The following is a 16,235-nucleotide window of genomic DNA, read 5'->3' as shown; positions in this document are numbered from 1 at the left end:
CTAAGTGAAACCCATTAATTGCATCAATGTTTTCAAGCCTTATTGCTGTTAAATACAGATGTTTAAAGCACATTTACTGCAAGAATATAAAATCAGACCAGTAAAAAAAATGTAATACAAAAGTATGCACTTAGTAAAAAGTATTTTTTAATAGCTGCTGAAAGGCAGGTGCTTTTAATCTGACAAACGAGCCTCAGCCACATTATGGAATATGATTGTGTAAAGACACGAGTTTCTGTTCATTTTAAAGATTTTTGTTTACAGCTCAAAAAAGGAAACCTAAATCCCATTTCTCAGGGAAATTATAAGATCACAGAAGTCCAACATTTATGTTTTTTAAACATAAAGGCATTTTATAGCTTTCAGAATTACAGAAAAGACTGTTGATACCCAGCATGAAGTCACCGAGGACGAATATAAAGAGCTGTGGAGACTAATATAGGGTTTTTGATTTGAATTAAAAATATGTAGTTGCTACAGAAGCCTAACAATGATGGAGTGCTGTGTCAAAGTGGAAGTTGTGTGGAAGGAAACACTTGCATAAGCAAAAGGCATAACCACAATCTTGGGAAGATTGTGTAAAGAGATTTATTTAAGAGAAGTGAAGATACATCTTAAACTGGATCTTTGTGTAATGAATCTGTAGGAGTTTGGTTAAATTCCCAACTATAGAAATTAATGAATGTTTCAATATTTTACAAAGATTTATTGTGCAGAGTGCATTATTAAGCTTACAACCTCCTTACCACATTTCTCTGAAACACTGAACAATAAAGAACTGATGCTTTTACTTTTGTCATAATACCTTTCTAAAATGATCATGTGAACATCGACTCAAAAAGACTCGATTTTAATCAGTTTTATTGATGAAGTTCAATTTAGTTGCTTTATATATATTTGCACCACACGAAAACCTGCCACGGAACCACAAACACAACAGACACCGATGAAAACAGCTTTCCCAAAGGTTCACAGAAGTAAAAAACACACGAGTCAATGATGGAAGTCCCACAAATTCAGTTCCAGTACAACAAAGTTTAAATTACATGCTACTAATCTTTAAAAGGGGAGTGAGAATTTGACATGGTGAAGACAACTAAGGAGGACTCATGCACTGATGTCACTAAAATGAAAACACACACAGACTAAGGTAACTTAGAATTAAACAAGGAGGTCTCAAAAAGCAATAATAAACCAGCAAAACCCTAAATATGATTAACTTTTCAGGTCAGTAACCTGCGTTTTGAATTTCTTTGATTTGCCAATAATTTTATTTTGTCATAAGCAGCATAAAGAAAATATGCCAGTGTCTTTTTTTTTTCTACAGGAGCTGAAAAAAAGAGAGTGAAGGAATCCCAAGATTATCCCAACTTAAGCTGCAGGGCTTTTCAACGGTAGTCCTAAAGGCATACGATCTTGCATTTTTAGGTGTTTCCCTTCTGCTGCACAAGTAATTTAAATAAATAAGCAATTAACAGGCTACACAGCACACGATAAGATGCAGGAAATAATGCAATGATTTAAATCAGGGGTGGTGAGGCAGACACGTATCTAAAACATGATTAACTGTGGGTTTTAAAAACCAGAGCAGAGAAAAAGCATTAAAAGCATGTCTCCATTACCTCTGATTTTCATAAAACCAAGAGTCCAAGAAAAAAGAAAACAACAACCCCCCCAAAAAAACCACTGTACTGAAAATAGTAGATAAAAATTTTGAAGCATTTAATGAAAAGGAAAAACAAACTTTATTATTTAGTAGCTGACCAATCAAGAAAAAATGTTTTTTTTTTTTTCATTTTTCTGTCAGATTGGTGTATTTCTACAAATTTACTGTGACTTATGTGTATTTAACCTTTAACAAAAGGAAAGATAATACATAAAATAACTCAATTAAGCCTTAATTCTAATCAGGCAATGCTGATTAAAAGAAATGCATCCTTAAATGAACAGTTTGCTAAAGAGGAATATAAAAGAATAATATGGAAATATTCGACAATGCTACTCATTGATAAAAAAAAAACAATCCCTCCTTTCATTATATCTGATTAAGAAATGGCCTCATAGTGAAGCTAAAGTTACTTTATCACGCCTTTCTGGGAATCAAACTCCCAACAACTAAATCCACCAATTGCATTGCTCAAAATGTTTTTTTTTGCAAATCTCTACATAAAAAACAAAAACAAAACAAAACAAAAAACTTGGCAGATGCTTTTCATCAAGTTCCAAAAAGTTGGAAATATTATATACATGAGACAAAAAAAAAGTGAAACAAACAAAAGATTTTTGTTGTTGTTTTTGTTACCGCCTTGTGTTGTTCTTCTTATAGCACAAAGGTTTCACATTAGCATCAAGCTGGAGAAAGCTGCCAAAGAAGAATCTAGTGTTTCCTGGTAGGTAGGGAACACACACCGTCTCCATTTGATTCTTTCTAGGTGCTGCATTTGTATTTTGGACTCGCAATGAAGTCCAAACAAGAATCAGCCCTTTATTCTCCCCCGGTACTTCCTGCTGTAGGTCTGGCTACGCCCCTCAACTCTGCTGTAGAAGCTCATCAGTTCAAGCCACTGCCTTTAGAGGGAGGTGGTATGTATAATATTCATTACTGCTGTTTTTAATCAAACAAGTGATTATAGACAGTTCCCCTCTCTGGTTTTATTCCTGAATCCTGCTTACAGAGGCTAAAGCATCCCACAGACCAAATCACTGCGTTTTACCGCTTTTGCCTTTCTCTTACAACCTATCAGAGACTTTTAAGTCTCTCTTTCTCTGTCTCTTAATAGGGGAAAGTCTGTGATCCTAACACATACATACATACACGCAAACACTTCCTCACAAGGGGGAATCAGCTCATCAACACCACTCTGCTCTTTATTTGCTTGTATTCCTGAAGAAGTGGTTCTTTGCGTTCTCATTATCGTTTCCTTTCCTCACTTATCTCCTCCTCTTCTTCCTCTGCTTTGAATGTGTCTTCTCTCCTGAGTGACAAGCAGGCTTCATCAGCTAGGTTCCTATGGTTTCGTCTCAATCCCGGTTCAGCCCACTTTAGCCCAGCTGAGGAAAGACGGGATGTCCCTCACGGGGACGTTGCGGGTCAAAGCTTTGACGCGCAGGTTGCGATCATCCGTAAGGAGGACCACCTCTCTCTGGAGCCTCACTGTTCCATCTGTTTATAAGAAAGAAAATGCACAAAGTTATGTCAGAAGGCTAGTTTCACTCATGAAATATGTTTTCAAGAGAGTCAGTGGTCCATACTTCTCTGAGGAGGCATGAAATCTTTTGCTTTGTCTTTGCAGTAGTGGAGACAGCAGGACAAAATCACATCATCATTGTTACCCTGAAAAAAAAAAACATACAGCAAATAAAAATCTGCGTTATTAAAAGACCTGTCAACACAACAAATTTTGCTGGACGATAAATTGTTCCAGATGCTATGGCAATAAATGATAATGTTGTTGTTTTGAGACCATTTTCAAGTAACATATTGCAAGAACACTTTCTTAAAAATCAATAAACTTTAAATTCTAATGAACATTTAACACTGGAACTGGAATACATCTTAATTATCCATAATAAATAAACAGAATAAAAAATAAAATGAATTATAAAGTCTCTGCAAATAAAATTGTCCCTCAAAAGAAGGGGCAGCACCAGACTGAAGACTTTTGTCATCTAGTGTTTGGCAGGAAAAGAGAGAAACAAGAAAAACTACAAAACCAATTGAGTTTGTTTTAATTTAATTTACTGTTCAATGTGACGATCTAGTTATTACCAACCAAAACAAACACCTGTTAGTATCAGTTTCATACAAAGCCTTGGAAAGTATTTGTATCCCTCAAAACCTGATCATATTCCCTCATATTACAATCATATATTTGAATGTATTCTATGTGACGGAACAACAGGGAGTAGTGCATAATTTTCAGAATAAAACCATCTCAGAACTACATCTATTAGTCTTTTGAGGTACATTTCTATCAACTTTGCACATTTTTCTTTGCAAAACAACTGGCATCATCTCAATAAGATGCTTAGAGTGTGCCTGCGAACATTGATTTTCAAATCTTGCCACAGATTTTCAGTTGGATTACTGTCAGGACTTTGACTGAGCCATTCTGACACAACTATAGCTCTGGCTTAGCTCTAGTGTCACCCTGCTGTTTGTTCACAACTTTCTCTAACAAACCTCTGATGTCGTCACAGAACAGCTGTATTTATACAGATTAAATTACACACAGCTCAGTTGGTTGCACTTGATTTGAAAAAACCTGCATAGTTATCAAACATGTGAATATGTCTGCATACAGCTGGCTCTCACCTGTTGTCCGGAGGTGTCCTCACTACGGAAGGCAATGGACTCCAGCTGATTTCCTCGGCTGGTCAGGGCTCTGAGGCATGGCTCCCTGGCTTCAAAGCCTTTTTCTAAGAAAGCCACTGCAGAGCGGGCCTGTTCCTGCACGGCTCGCATGTGGGCCACGCTGACGTTGTAGTTGCCTCGACTGCCACTGCTCCGCCCTCCTGTCCCCACTGCGCCGCCAAAAGGCTCCTGGCCTTTAGCCAAACCATCCAACTCTGTAATCACTGGGAGAGAGAGCACAAATCATAAAGTCTGTAAATAATAATAAAAAAAGTTAATGTTTGCAATATTTGTTATTTTATACTTTCAAGTTAATCTGTTGAATTATTATCTGCTTGCTTGTGTGTTTCTCTTACCGATGAGAGGCACAACTATTATGTACGTTCCACACTGAAGGAGATTCTTCAGTCTGTCCAAGTGATCAATGAAGCAATTGGTGTCCGGCACCAAAAACAAAGGTCTGACTTCCAATTCCAACTGACCACCAGTTTGCAGTACCGCCTGAAACACACACACGCACAGAGAAAAGGCATAAAGCTGAATTCTGTCTGTGATCAGTTGAACACTACAGTTCAAACCTGCTTGATTCCCTCAAACCTGGATTTTGTCTCTGCGCTTCTGCTGCTGCGCCAGCTTGTTAGCGAGGGCGTGCCGTCGTGCCTTTAGCTCCTTGATGTCATTTTCACTTTCTCCTGCCTCCTCAAAATCCTCCTCTTCTTCTGACCCAGAAAGAGATGACTCGGCCTCAAGTATGACGTCATCAGACTGACAACCAGACAAAGATGAGAATAACATCAGCTTTTTGTTGTGAGATTTCGTTTGTTCCTTCAATAGATATATATACATAGTCACCTCTTTCTCTGTTAACGAATCCTGCCTGCTCCTTGTATCTTCTGAGTGGTTAGGTGAGGAACAAGTTGCCACAGACACATATTTGCCTCCCTTGAAGGCTAACAGAGGCTCTTCTTGTCCACACAGAGCCTCCAGGAAGTACTTCAGAACCGTCACTCTTTTACAATCTGCTGCTATAGCCTGAGAAAAGAGGATGAAGGTTAATATGTGCCTCAAGGCACAATGTGGATGCTTGGGGCCATGTGCCAAATGTTGAAAATAAAAGCATGTAGTCCGCAGTGTGCTGGTATAACAACCCACTCACCATGTCGGTGTGTTTGTCCGTGTAACATGGCTCCTGTGGCGCTGCCAGCAGAGGTACAAAGCCAGCAAGCAGTTTGTCCTCCTTCAACTGAAGCACAGTCAGTTCCTCGTCTCCCTCGCCTTCATCAGTATCCACTTTGTACAGCAGCATCTCCTCATGGTCCACACGTGCCAGTGCATTGCACAAGTCAGCAAGGCACTGCCAAACGTCGGGACTGCACCTTGATCATCAGATTATAACAAGAATCAGTGAGATCACATAAAATCGCAATAAAACACGGCAAAGTTTGTGGTTTTATACAATCGTTTTTACCAAAATCTTTCAGCAAACATTTGATACAAAAGCTCTGAAATTCATTCTGATAGAGTAATGACATTGCTATTGAGTCTGAAAGGAGTATACATAAGTTAACATGTAGTTTCAAGACTAGAATCTAAATGTCAGGTTCACAAATTATTTCCATTCTTTAAATGGAAGAGAAAATGAAAATTTTACTCACTCTAGACTGCATGGGGGTGGGTTCCACTCGTCTGGATGTCCTAACATCCAGTCTGACCACACTTTGATGCTGGGCAGCAGTTCTCTCAGGTCCAGCGGGAAAGCAGAAACTCTGACCATTCCCTTCCGCTCTTCAGTTTTCCCCTCCTCTTCTCCATCTGTCATGGGTACTGCTTCTGAAAGAGACCGACACTAAGCTTATTTTTTTTTACATCAAATTACTGAGTAATACACAACCAAACATAAATGATATCAAACACGCTGATGATTTTATCAATCACTAGCTGCGGTTTCTCTACGAATGTGCGCAAATCTTTGTTGATATTCTGCTGATGTTGAAAAAAATTATTTTTGCAATTGCAGCATTTCCATTAAACTAAAATCACGCATGAATATGCTTGTTCACGCGATAAGTCACTAAAAATCATGGCAGTGAAGGATATAAATAGTTACATGACATATTCATAGTTCAGTCATCAGAGGAGACGGTGGTGTCTTATTCAGGCGTTGGAGTGACAAACGCCTCATACTTGGCAGCGGATACGGATGCGACATTTTGGGGATACCAAAATATATTTGGTTATATAAATAATCATATATCCATATGTTGCACCGGGTACGTTGTGCAACATTTACAAGGCACCAGGTGGGAGGGGTATACAGCATAACAATCCTGCAATAAACACTGCAAACTCCAACTGCTGCAAAAATTGACAGCATAATCGACATTTTCTTTTCTATTTGAATGTTTTTTCCTAGAATCACTTCTATCAGAGCATAAATAAATGTTTTCATTGTGTATGGGCAGAAGCAGCAGACTTGCACAACTTAGGGCAGTTGGTTTAGTAAAACCGTTTCATTTTTCATGCATTTTATATTAGTCATCATAATAAATACCACAAAATACTGTGATTAAATAGTTAATTTTACCCATTTATAGTCAGAGACATGCACAACAAATAAGTGAGAAAAATGGAGTTAAAGTGTAATAGACCAAGAGTTTACCTGCAGGAGTTTCCTTGAGAAGCTCAGTGCATCGCTGCACCAGCAAAGCAAACATGTCCAGGCCTAAAGCTGTGCTTTGTTCTAATAAAACAGACCGGACATCTCCTTCTTCACCTGGCAGAGAAAAGGTACTTCATTAATTATTTGTGTGCAATCAGGACATGCAGATGTATTTTTAACTTGAATTAAACACTATAAATAAGATGCCCAATTATATAAAAAAGAGGAAATGAAAGCAGCCAGGTTAAGATCTTTTAGTGCCTTCCTACTTTAAATTTCATTAGGAGAGCTTTAGTATTCTCAAATACTAAAGCTCATATACACTTACTGATAAATAAATAAACCAAATATTCAGACTGAATGGTTTGTGACAGCATGACTATCCATTTAAGATGTCATTTTAACCATAATCATCTATATTTGTTTGTTACCTCTGCTGTGGGCGTTGTATATGGCAAACATGTTGATGGTGATGATTTGGAGCAGGTTTGTAAACCCGAGCAGTGAAGGTCCGTGCTGAAGAAGAGTCTTAAACTCCTGCAGAACACGGCTCGCCACTCCGGGGAAGGACTCCATACTGTGCAGCCGCAACACAGAGAAACACACATCCGTCAAACTTATCTGACACTAAATCAAAATGAAAATACAATTCTCAAATAATAATTTAACTTATTTTAAATTCTACACATTAAATTCAGGAAGAAGCTGGAAAATATGAGCCACCACTCACCCCACTTTAGTGAAGAGCTTTCCATGTGCATGCAGGAAACTCAAAATGAATCTTTTATTCAGCTGGAGAAAAAAGAAGGTCAAAAGTAAACAACAAAAATGCTCCAAGAAAAAACAAGAAGTGTAAGGACTTATAATAATAAAAATTTGAGAGAAGTATGAAGATGAAAACAGAAAATGATTTTAGAGGAAAACCTCAATCAGGAAATATTTTATAACTACAAACCATGTATTGCAGTTAGAGGGCTTTTACCTCAGTAGCAGTAAGACTGCCCAGCTCTCCATCCTGCTCTGAGTCTCTGCTGGACTCACTGCCCCCTCTCTGTGAGGACGGGGTTGTGGTCTGGCCACTGAGCCGGATCCAAATTTCCACACGTGCGCCATCGTCCCATTTCCTTCTTCCTTTCACTGCTGGACCCTGGGACCCTCCTTCCTGTTCCTGCCTCCTCCTTCGCTCAAACTGTTCAGCCTGTTAGAATACATCATGAACTTTCTCTGGTTCAACTGTGGATTTAAACCGCAAAGTGTAGACTTTATCTCTTCAAAACGGTCGACGACTTTCTCAGACACGCCGAGTATTTTGACAAGGGACAACACTTAACGTTCTAGGAAACAGCTTTGTTTGAAAGCGTTTCCGAGTTGAGCTGTGAAAGGTTTTTCAGATTGCCTTACCTTCCGCTTGGCTTCCTCAAAGAGGCTCATTAGGCTTTCCTTTGCTGTCAGGATGGGATTGGAGGCTGCCAAACTGCGCATATAATAACACACAGCATCCAACTTCCGCTTCTGCAGGTGAGAGAGATTTTAAAATTATAAAGTGAGTAGATAATTAACTATACTCAACTCTCAAAAGACCAACAATTTTTACTTTTAACTCTTTTTATTTACTAAAGGGTAGATGTAATCAAAGAAATTACTGACGGATTATATCCACATAGTGCGACTGTAAACCATCACACACCAACAGCTGGACAAAAAGCAATGCAACCCTTTCTGTCATCATTAACATAAAAAATATATTTGAATTCTGGACTTTTAGGGACAAGACGTCTACCTTGTCAGATGTCATTCTCAGTTTGTTCATAACCTAACGCAACAGCTGCTGGATCCTACATCATGACAAAGTATTATTTCACTTTTTTGATCTCTGGACAAATTTTGATCAGCTCAATTTTAAAACCTTGAAAGTGTCTGGATTACCCTAACAGGAATCTCATATTCAGTCCTTCAGAGCTGGTGTCCTGCAGCGTTTAGATACGTCTCTGCTTCAGCACATGCAAGTTAAATCATAAGATTCTTGGCAGGCCTCTATAGTAACGACTGAGTTCAGTACAACTTAAGAAAATTTAAGGTCAAATAGAACAATATCAAAATTTCAGAGTAACACCTATAAATAAAGTTAAACTTTAGTGGTTCGTGTGTTGTGTAATATTTTTGTTTTTTTAATCAATCTTTTCTGTAATTAGCAGGGAAAAAGCTGTAATCTGGTGCAATAAAAATAAATGAAATAAAAAATTACCAGCTGATTAAATATTTAATTTAACAATCTTGACATCACTTACTGTATAAACTGCCAACAAAGCCAGCTGGTTGTAGGGGCGTCCATTTTTAGGCGCAATCTGCTGGGCTTTCAGGTACCAGCTAAGAGGACAAAAAATATGAAAACATTAGAGCAACAACATTTGCAGAACATTATAACTTTAAACAGGTGCTGTGATTTGCAATTAGGATATTGCACATCACAATATCCTAAAAAGGACGGTTCAAAATCTTTTTCTTGGACTAAAAGGTTATATGAGTTTAACAGTAAAAATGAATGCCTCTATGAAAATACATATTTATTGATCTATTTCTGATTTATTAAATCTTTATAAGGATTTGTAAAACAAAATTAAGCTTAAGGATAGCATAACAATTTCTGCCAGTTGAGTAAAAGTGAATTTAAGATATTCTTAATGACTTACTTTTTATGTCAGAAATAAACTTCAGACCATTTTTTAAATTAACTAAATAAAAATTTACTTATAAAACAAAAAAATTTTGAACATGAATTGAGTGTTTTTTTAAGGATTTGTAGAAACTCTCCTGAAATAACTGCCTACCTGCGAGCCTTGCCATAGTTGGCAGAGTTAGTGGCCTGTTCCCGGTACCGTGCAATATCGCCCTGACAAATCATGCATCGCTGAGCACTGATGAGTGCATACTTTACCTACAAATTAAAAAATATAGAGAAAAAGTAAGTTTAAAACCAAACAAATACATTTAGAAAACAGTCTGATTGTAAGTAAGTTGCTTCCTTTAAGTTTATTGTCTTGGTATAGGCAGAGACAGCAGAATAATTAACAACAAGTTTCATACACAAAGCAGGAATTACATACCGTTTTGCGTAATGGACGGGTCCTGATAGCCATACCATCCATGTAGTCTTCTAATGTGAACTGGTACACCGCTTGCAGCTTCTGAAGCAGCGCGTCAAAGAAAAGTGCTCCCTGTGAAATAAAGAAAATTAAAATGGGGATATTTTTGATATAGGATTCATTCATATATGGTTCTGATTTCAACAGATTTTCTTCCTAAACAACTTTTACTGTTGTTGACAGCTGGACATTTGGATGGATACAATTTTTCAAGAAGCTATTTAAGAGTAAAGTGTAAAAATATGTTTTATCTTCCTTCAAAAACAGTAGTCATGGCAACTAAACATCTAATTCAACCAGTATGTTTAGTCTGCTCATTTAAATTCAAGTTCTACATCCTGAGAACAGTTCTGACAATGAATACTTAGGTCCATGTCTTGTTAAACTCCAGACGACCAGCATGTTTTAGACGATTCCCTGCCTGCTGTGTGAACGTAGCCTTATTAACCTCAAAATAAAACACATGTTTTTCATGATTAGATGGTCTCACAAAGCATGAACACACTACATGTGTGCTGTAAATGTTTTAAGCGAGCTTATCACCAACACCTAATGTAGTGGTTTTCAACAACTGAGGGCTCATTGCCCACCAAGGTTAATGTCAATAAATTATGTATTTTAAAATTGTTCTGAGAAATTAAATTTTTGGTTTTGATTAGCTGTAAATCACAATCATTAAAATTAATAGCAATGTAACACTTTACACCCCAATGATGAGTGAGACTGCAAAGTTGGTTCTTGACTTGCCCCTTTCCAAAGTTTCTTACCTCATCTAGAAGCGTGAGCAGCATGTTCCTGATGTCATGTGTGTTGTCACAGCTGGGGTCTTTGAGCAGCTGCCGGAAGCGTTCGATCACCTGGTAGAACACGTTCTTCCACAGAGCCTGATCCACATTCTGAGAGTCGGAGAACTCGATGTCTGTCAGAATGATCCGCTCGTACAGCCCCAAAAGGTCGACTCTTCAAGAAACAACAACATAGATTTCCAATTTTATTATTATCTTAGTAAGTCCAGACGAGCTAAACAACCAATACAAGCCTAAATCATTAAATACACATCCTCCGCAGCCCCCAAAACTCTCACCTGAGCTGGGACATGCGATCCAAGCCATCTGCACTCACTCTGTCCCTGGAGATCAAGTTACTGAGCTGAAGTTCATGAGCATCTGCAGCCTTCAGCATTCTGCCCAGATCCTCTTCAAACGTCAACCCGCCTGCTACGCGTGGCTGGCTATACCCTACTCCCCTGTAACTCCCGCTGAATGGACTTGTACTCGGACTCGGGTACATACCGTTAGGGTGAGCCATTTGGTAAGGACCCATGTTATACAGGTGAGGATAGCGCTGGCCAGTGGTGGAGTTCGGGCTGTTGGTGGCTATGGGGTAGCAGTAAGGGTTGTCAGAGTTTTGGAACTTATAGTATGCCATAGCAGCGGCCTGCTGGGACTGGAAGTGATCCCCTTGCGCCACCGGAGGGCTGCCGGAAAGCTCGTCATCCGTGTCCAGAAAGTGAAGCTGCCCATATCCCGTCCCACTCTGAAGATACAGCGGCTGTTTAAGTGCTGCGTGTTTGGACGTCTGGGTGTTGGTGAGAGCAGGTTTCTGGTCAGGGTTGTTGGGGTCCCAGAGGCGTCTCACCCCTCCTCCTCGGCCTCCTCTAGTCCTGCCAGCTGCTCCTCCCCGGGTTCCGGTAGAAAAAAGCCTCTGCCCCACCTCGGGTGAGTTGGAGATGTCTGTGCGGGCTGGCAGCACCAAGATACCCCGGCCCCTCCCACGAGGGACTGGGCTGTCCTTTGCGACAGGTGACTGATTATCTAAAGAAACCCGAAGGATTCCTCGCCCTCCACTTTTGTTTGACGTCTTCCACTCCTCCCCTCGTTTTACTGCACTAATTTCTTCCTTCCCCACACTTTTTCTCCTCCTTCTCCTCCTATCTGCTTCCTCTCTGTCACACACCTCACTCCTATCCAGTGATTCTGTTGAAGAGTGTCTCCTTGGCCCCTCACATTTATCTCCCAACTCGTTGTTTTGCCCAGGAAGGCGTGGCCACTTGACACCCTCCATGCCCATGTGTCGTCTCGGGCCATCTTGGCTGGTTACGCTGCTTGCTGAACTGCTGCTGTAAGTTCTGTTTCGGGAGTGTCGAATGTTTGATTTGGAATATCGCTTGGAGTTTGGTGTAGTGGCATTTAAATTAGATCTGTGTCTATCACGCTCTTCTACAACCCTGTCTCGGTGGCTCCCTGTTTTAGCAGCTTTTTCAGTGTCTTTAAAGTTGCTGTTGTTGTCCTTTATTTTATGATTTTCTCTGGGATTATCATTTTGTTTGCTGTGGTGTGGCTCTCCTGGTTTTTCAGATTTTCTCCTGTCAGTATTAGGAGCTCTCTTGTCTTTTTCCTTCTCAAGTTTCCGCTGATTGTGCTTTCTACTTTGGTTAGCTTCCTCTTCTCGTTTGGATTCCAGATGTGTCTCATTTTCTTCTTTTTTCTCCTTCTCTCCTCCTCTTCTCCGACGGTTACCTTTCTCCTTTCTATCTGTCTTTTCTTCCTGGCATTTGATTTCTCCACCTTGAGCACTACTTTCTTTTTCTCTTCTTGTGCAAGCTACATCTCCAACATTATTACTTGGGCTCCCTACCTCCCCCTTCTCTTTTATGTTGAGTCTTTCTACTTTGCTCATAATTTTCTCCTCTGTTTGGTCCACAGTTTGTCTTCCTTGCTCTGTAGTTTCTTCAATAGAGTCAGAAAATGTTACCTTATCTTTCCCTCTATGCTTGGGTATTGATTTTTTACTGTTCCCTTCACCTCCAATCAACTGAGACTCTGGCTCCGGGGTTAGCCCTTGTTTGTTGGGGGAAAGTTTATCCAGCTCTCTTCCAACACCGTAGTCCTTTCCCTGCACGTTTCTGCGGCTCCCTGGTTGATAGAACTCTCTATCAGGCTTGCGGACTTTCTTTGCAGGTTTAGGAGCTCCTAAAGAATCTTGTTGTTCTTTGCCATTTTCACTGTTTGCATCGATTTTACCCAGAGACTGGGTGCCTTGTTTATAGTTCAGGCTGTTACTGCCGTCGCCTCTCATTCTGTCCTCATCCTTGTTTTTGGTACCTGAGAGATCTGTGCACCCTTTTTTATCTAAAACGTCTTCAGAGACTCTTTTCCCACTCATCGATGACTGATCACTCTGTTGCGCTTTGGCGTCTAGAGAATCCCTCTGACCAGGTTCTCCTTCCTCGCTGTCCTGATGACAGCGTCCGTGTCCAGCCGCTGGTTGGTAACGCTGCAGATCAGGACGTTTCGCTTCACGCCGCTTATGCTGCTTGTGTTTTTTGCGTTCCTGTTGCTCCTCTGCAGAAGGTAGGAAGATAAGGTAAACATCAGTCATCAAGACAAAAAAAATGCTGAATGTGAAAATTAAAGACCAGCATCAGTTAACAGCATCAGTTAAATTAAACACATTAATTAAATGTATATTACTTAATACATAATTACTAGTATTACTTTATGTATTTATTGCAATGTTTTATGTTATCTACTTGCCCTGAAGAATGCAGCACTGACATTGTATGTGTAAACTATTTCAAAACACTTTAAAATCCAATGCCTATTAGTTATTTTCACACAAGAAGTGTGTCAGAAACTTTGAATTTATTGTGGATTTTCTCTAAATTGACACAGAGTCAAAACAATACAAATATATATATGCCATCATTAATATACATTGATTGACACCGTGATACTGTAAGACCCACAAGAAAATAATTATTGGCCCATTTCTACTTTCCCCCAGCTGTGATTGCTTTATTTAGGAGCGATCTGTGATTTCTTCTGACATACATATGGGGCAAGCAGTCAGAGAATCAGAATGAAGTAGAATGTAATGTTTACCAGAGTTTGGCAACATAATCCTAAATAAAGTATTTGTGCTTAGTAAGCAAATGAGAAGTAAATCTATATCTATAAGTACAAATAACAAGCAAGACCTGTATTTTAAAAATGAAACAACTGTTATGTCTTTGGTAATAACCAATGAAGTAACAGTAAACATATGAAAATGTACAGATTTGACAATTAACACTACAAACTGTTACATAAAAACGTAAAAAAAATGACTGATAACTGACAACACCACCGGCCACCTTAGTAAAGAGTTTTCAAATAACAAACATTTGTTATCTTCGGTGACAAAGTAGCTACAATTATTAGGTAACGTTCCCTAGTAGCATACCGTTAATGAACGTTTACTTTACAAACTTTCCGTTTAAATAACACATGATTTATGCAAGCACACAAACCTCAAATATTTAAATATACGAATTTTTAAAAGACAGAAAGAATAGAAACCATATTCAAACATATATTTAGCAACGAAAGATTCGGCCTGGTTTGAAGCGCAGCTTCCAAAAAAAGTAACGCACAGATAAGCCCAGTGCTCTGCAGCTAATAACATTAGCTACATACAAACTTAGCAGCACCGCGGGCCACTTCCTGCTAACTTAAGACAGTTACCTACTGTTTTACTAGAGTTTACTGAGCCTTTAACCAGCGCTGGCACTCCTAGAAAGAGGCTCACTGTCTCTTACCGTTCAAACGATCAGTCATTTGCAATGAATTTGTAGTTTCTGCGCGAAGTTCCGCAGCTGAGATTCGTACTCTATCCAGCTCGTTCGCCATCTTCGCTACTAAACAAACATAACAAGTATGGTGGCCCGAACGGGTCAAATGTTCAAGCGGAGGGAATTTTGTATTCTAAACAGATGGGTATTAAAGTGCGCTTCCAGTCTACGGAGCCCTCCAGGGGACATGGGATTTTTTTTTTCTTTTGAGTTCCCTCGATATTCTCTCTTTTGCGCTTACAGTATTCAGTTATGCCGCATGAACTGATGAGTACATTATTGCGAGAGAACGAAAAACCATTTGCGAGGGAACGCAAATAAATAAATAAATAAATAAAAATTCCCATGTACCCTGGAGGGCCAGTCGAACCATAAAGATCGTATTTAAATGAATCTAATAACATAAATGACCAAAAACAGGAGCAGGGGTTTAAAAGAAATGTGAAAAGAAGCAAGACACAAGTCATAAAACAACTCATAGCAACCATACATAATACAAGTCAGTAGATGTTTATTTTATTTCAAATTGATTTAAGTAGGACATTAAACAATTTAAAAGAAAGAAGACATTGTCCTGTCTACAGGGCCTCTAGCCAAAGGCTAATGCAGGCGTGTTCCCTGGTTAGTCTTTTAGAAGTCGACCATTACATTGAAAATGAAATGAAACACATAAAACTAACGGTAGAATAAGACTTGTAGTATTATAAAGTAAACAGTAAAATAAACAGTAAAATGTAACAAATGTAACAAATGACATAAATAACATACCCAACCACAATGACAGAATAACTTTTTCTTAAATCAATTGATTCACCACACATTTTTAGCTGCAGGCAGTACCCCGAAACTTATACAATCACAGATATAGAAAGACAATAATTCCAACAATAAAAGACTAAAAAGAACCGTCTGTAACGCATGTTCCTCAGTAAGAAAAATAAGATCTTAAACCTTCATTTTTATCTCAGCAATAGTTTCAGAACCACCACTTCAATACTGAGCAACATTAGTTTGAATCTATACTATGGTGAGACCTCTGGTTCAGTTATTTTGTTACTTATTTATTGTTTTTTAACTCATGATTAATATTTCAGGAAATATAAGCGTAAATAAAAAAAAATAGAATTACATAATTATTACGTAGGCTTTGACCTACATATGTGAAGCCTGGGGGAAGGGGTCTATGGCTCCACATTACATAAACACACTGACTGAAAGTGTTAATATACTTGTGGAATACAGTACAAAGTCTTCACTTTGTACTGTATTCCACACACTGTCCACTAGATGTCAGGATTGATTACATGGTGTGATATTTTCCCAATCTGTTCTTTTCCTGTACCCTGAAGATCAGCCCAGCAACAAACTTTCTCCCCTCTACTCTCAGGGTTTCCTACCACACTTTCTCTGTCTTGTTTTATTCCCATCACTTCGATTTAAACATACCTGCAACACAGAAGCTCTGCA

General features: G+C 38.9%; 1 protein-coding gene across 1 annotated transcript; it reads right to left on the bottom strand.

The window, feature by feature from the left end:
* Window positions 1–844: 844 nt before the first annotated feature.
* Window positions 845–14,876, bottom strand: smg6 (SMG6 nonsense mediated mRNA decay factor). The gene is made up of 19 exons (XM_028031511.1): window positions 14,736–14,876; window positions 11,241–13,500; window positions 10,924–11,116; window positions 10,118–10,228; window positions 9,842–9,948; window positions 9,302–9,380; window positions 8,415–8,525; window positions 7,996–8,211; window positions 7,744–7,805; window positions 7,445–7,590; window positions 7,014–7,127; window positions 6,010–6,184; window positions 5,511–5,730; window positions 5,207–5,386; window positions 4,952–5,119; window positions 4,711–4,855; window positions 4,316–4,578; window positions 3,253–3,334; window positions 845–3,163 (listed from the first exon to the last, which is right to left on the bottom strand). Exons 1-19 carry the CDS (start codon window positions 14,824–14,826, stop codon window positions 3,033–3,035), a joined length of 4,854 nt encoding a protein of 1,617 aa, XP_027887312.1. The 5' UTR covers window positions 14,827–14,876; the 3' UTR covers window positions 845–3,032.
* Window positions 14,877–16,235: the final 1,359 nt, after the last annotated feature.

The sequence above is a fragment of the Xiphophorus couchianus genome, chromosome 11 (assembly GCF_001444195.1).
Source record: "Xiphophorus couchianus chromosome 11, X_couchianus-1.0, whole genome shotgun sequence".
Classification (NCBI taxonomy): Eukaryota; Metazoa; Chordata; class Actinopteri; order Cyprinodontiformes; family Poeciliidae; genus Xiphophorus; species Xiphophorus couchianus.
Note: the sequence above shows the minus strand (reverse complement) of the source record. Positions and strands in the feature narration are given on the sequence as shown.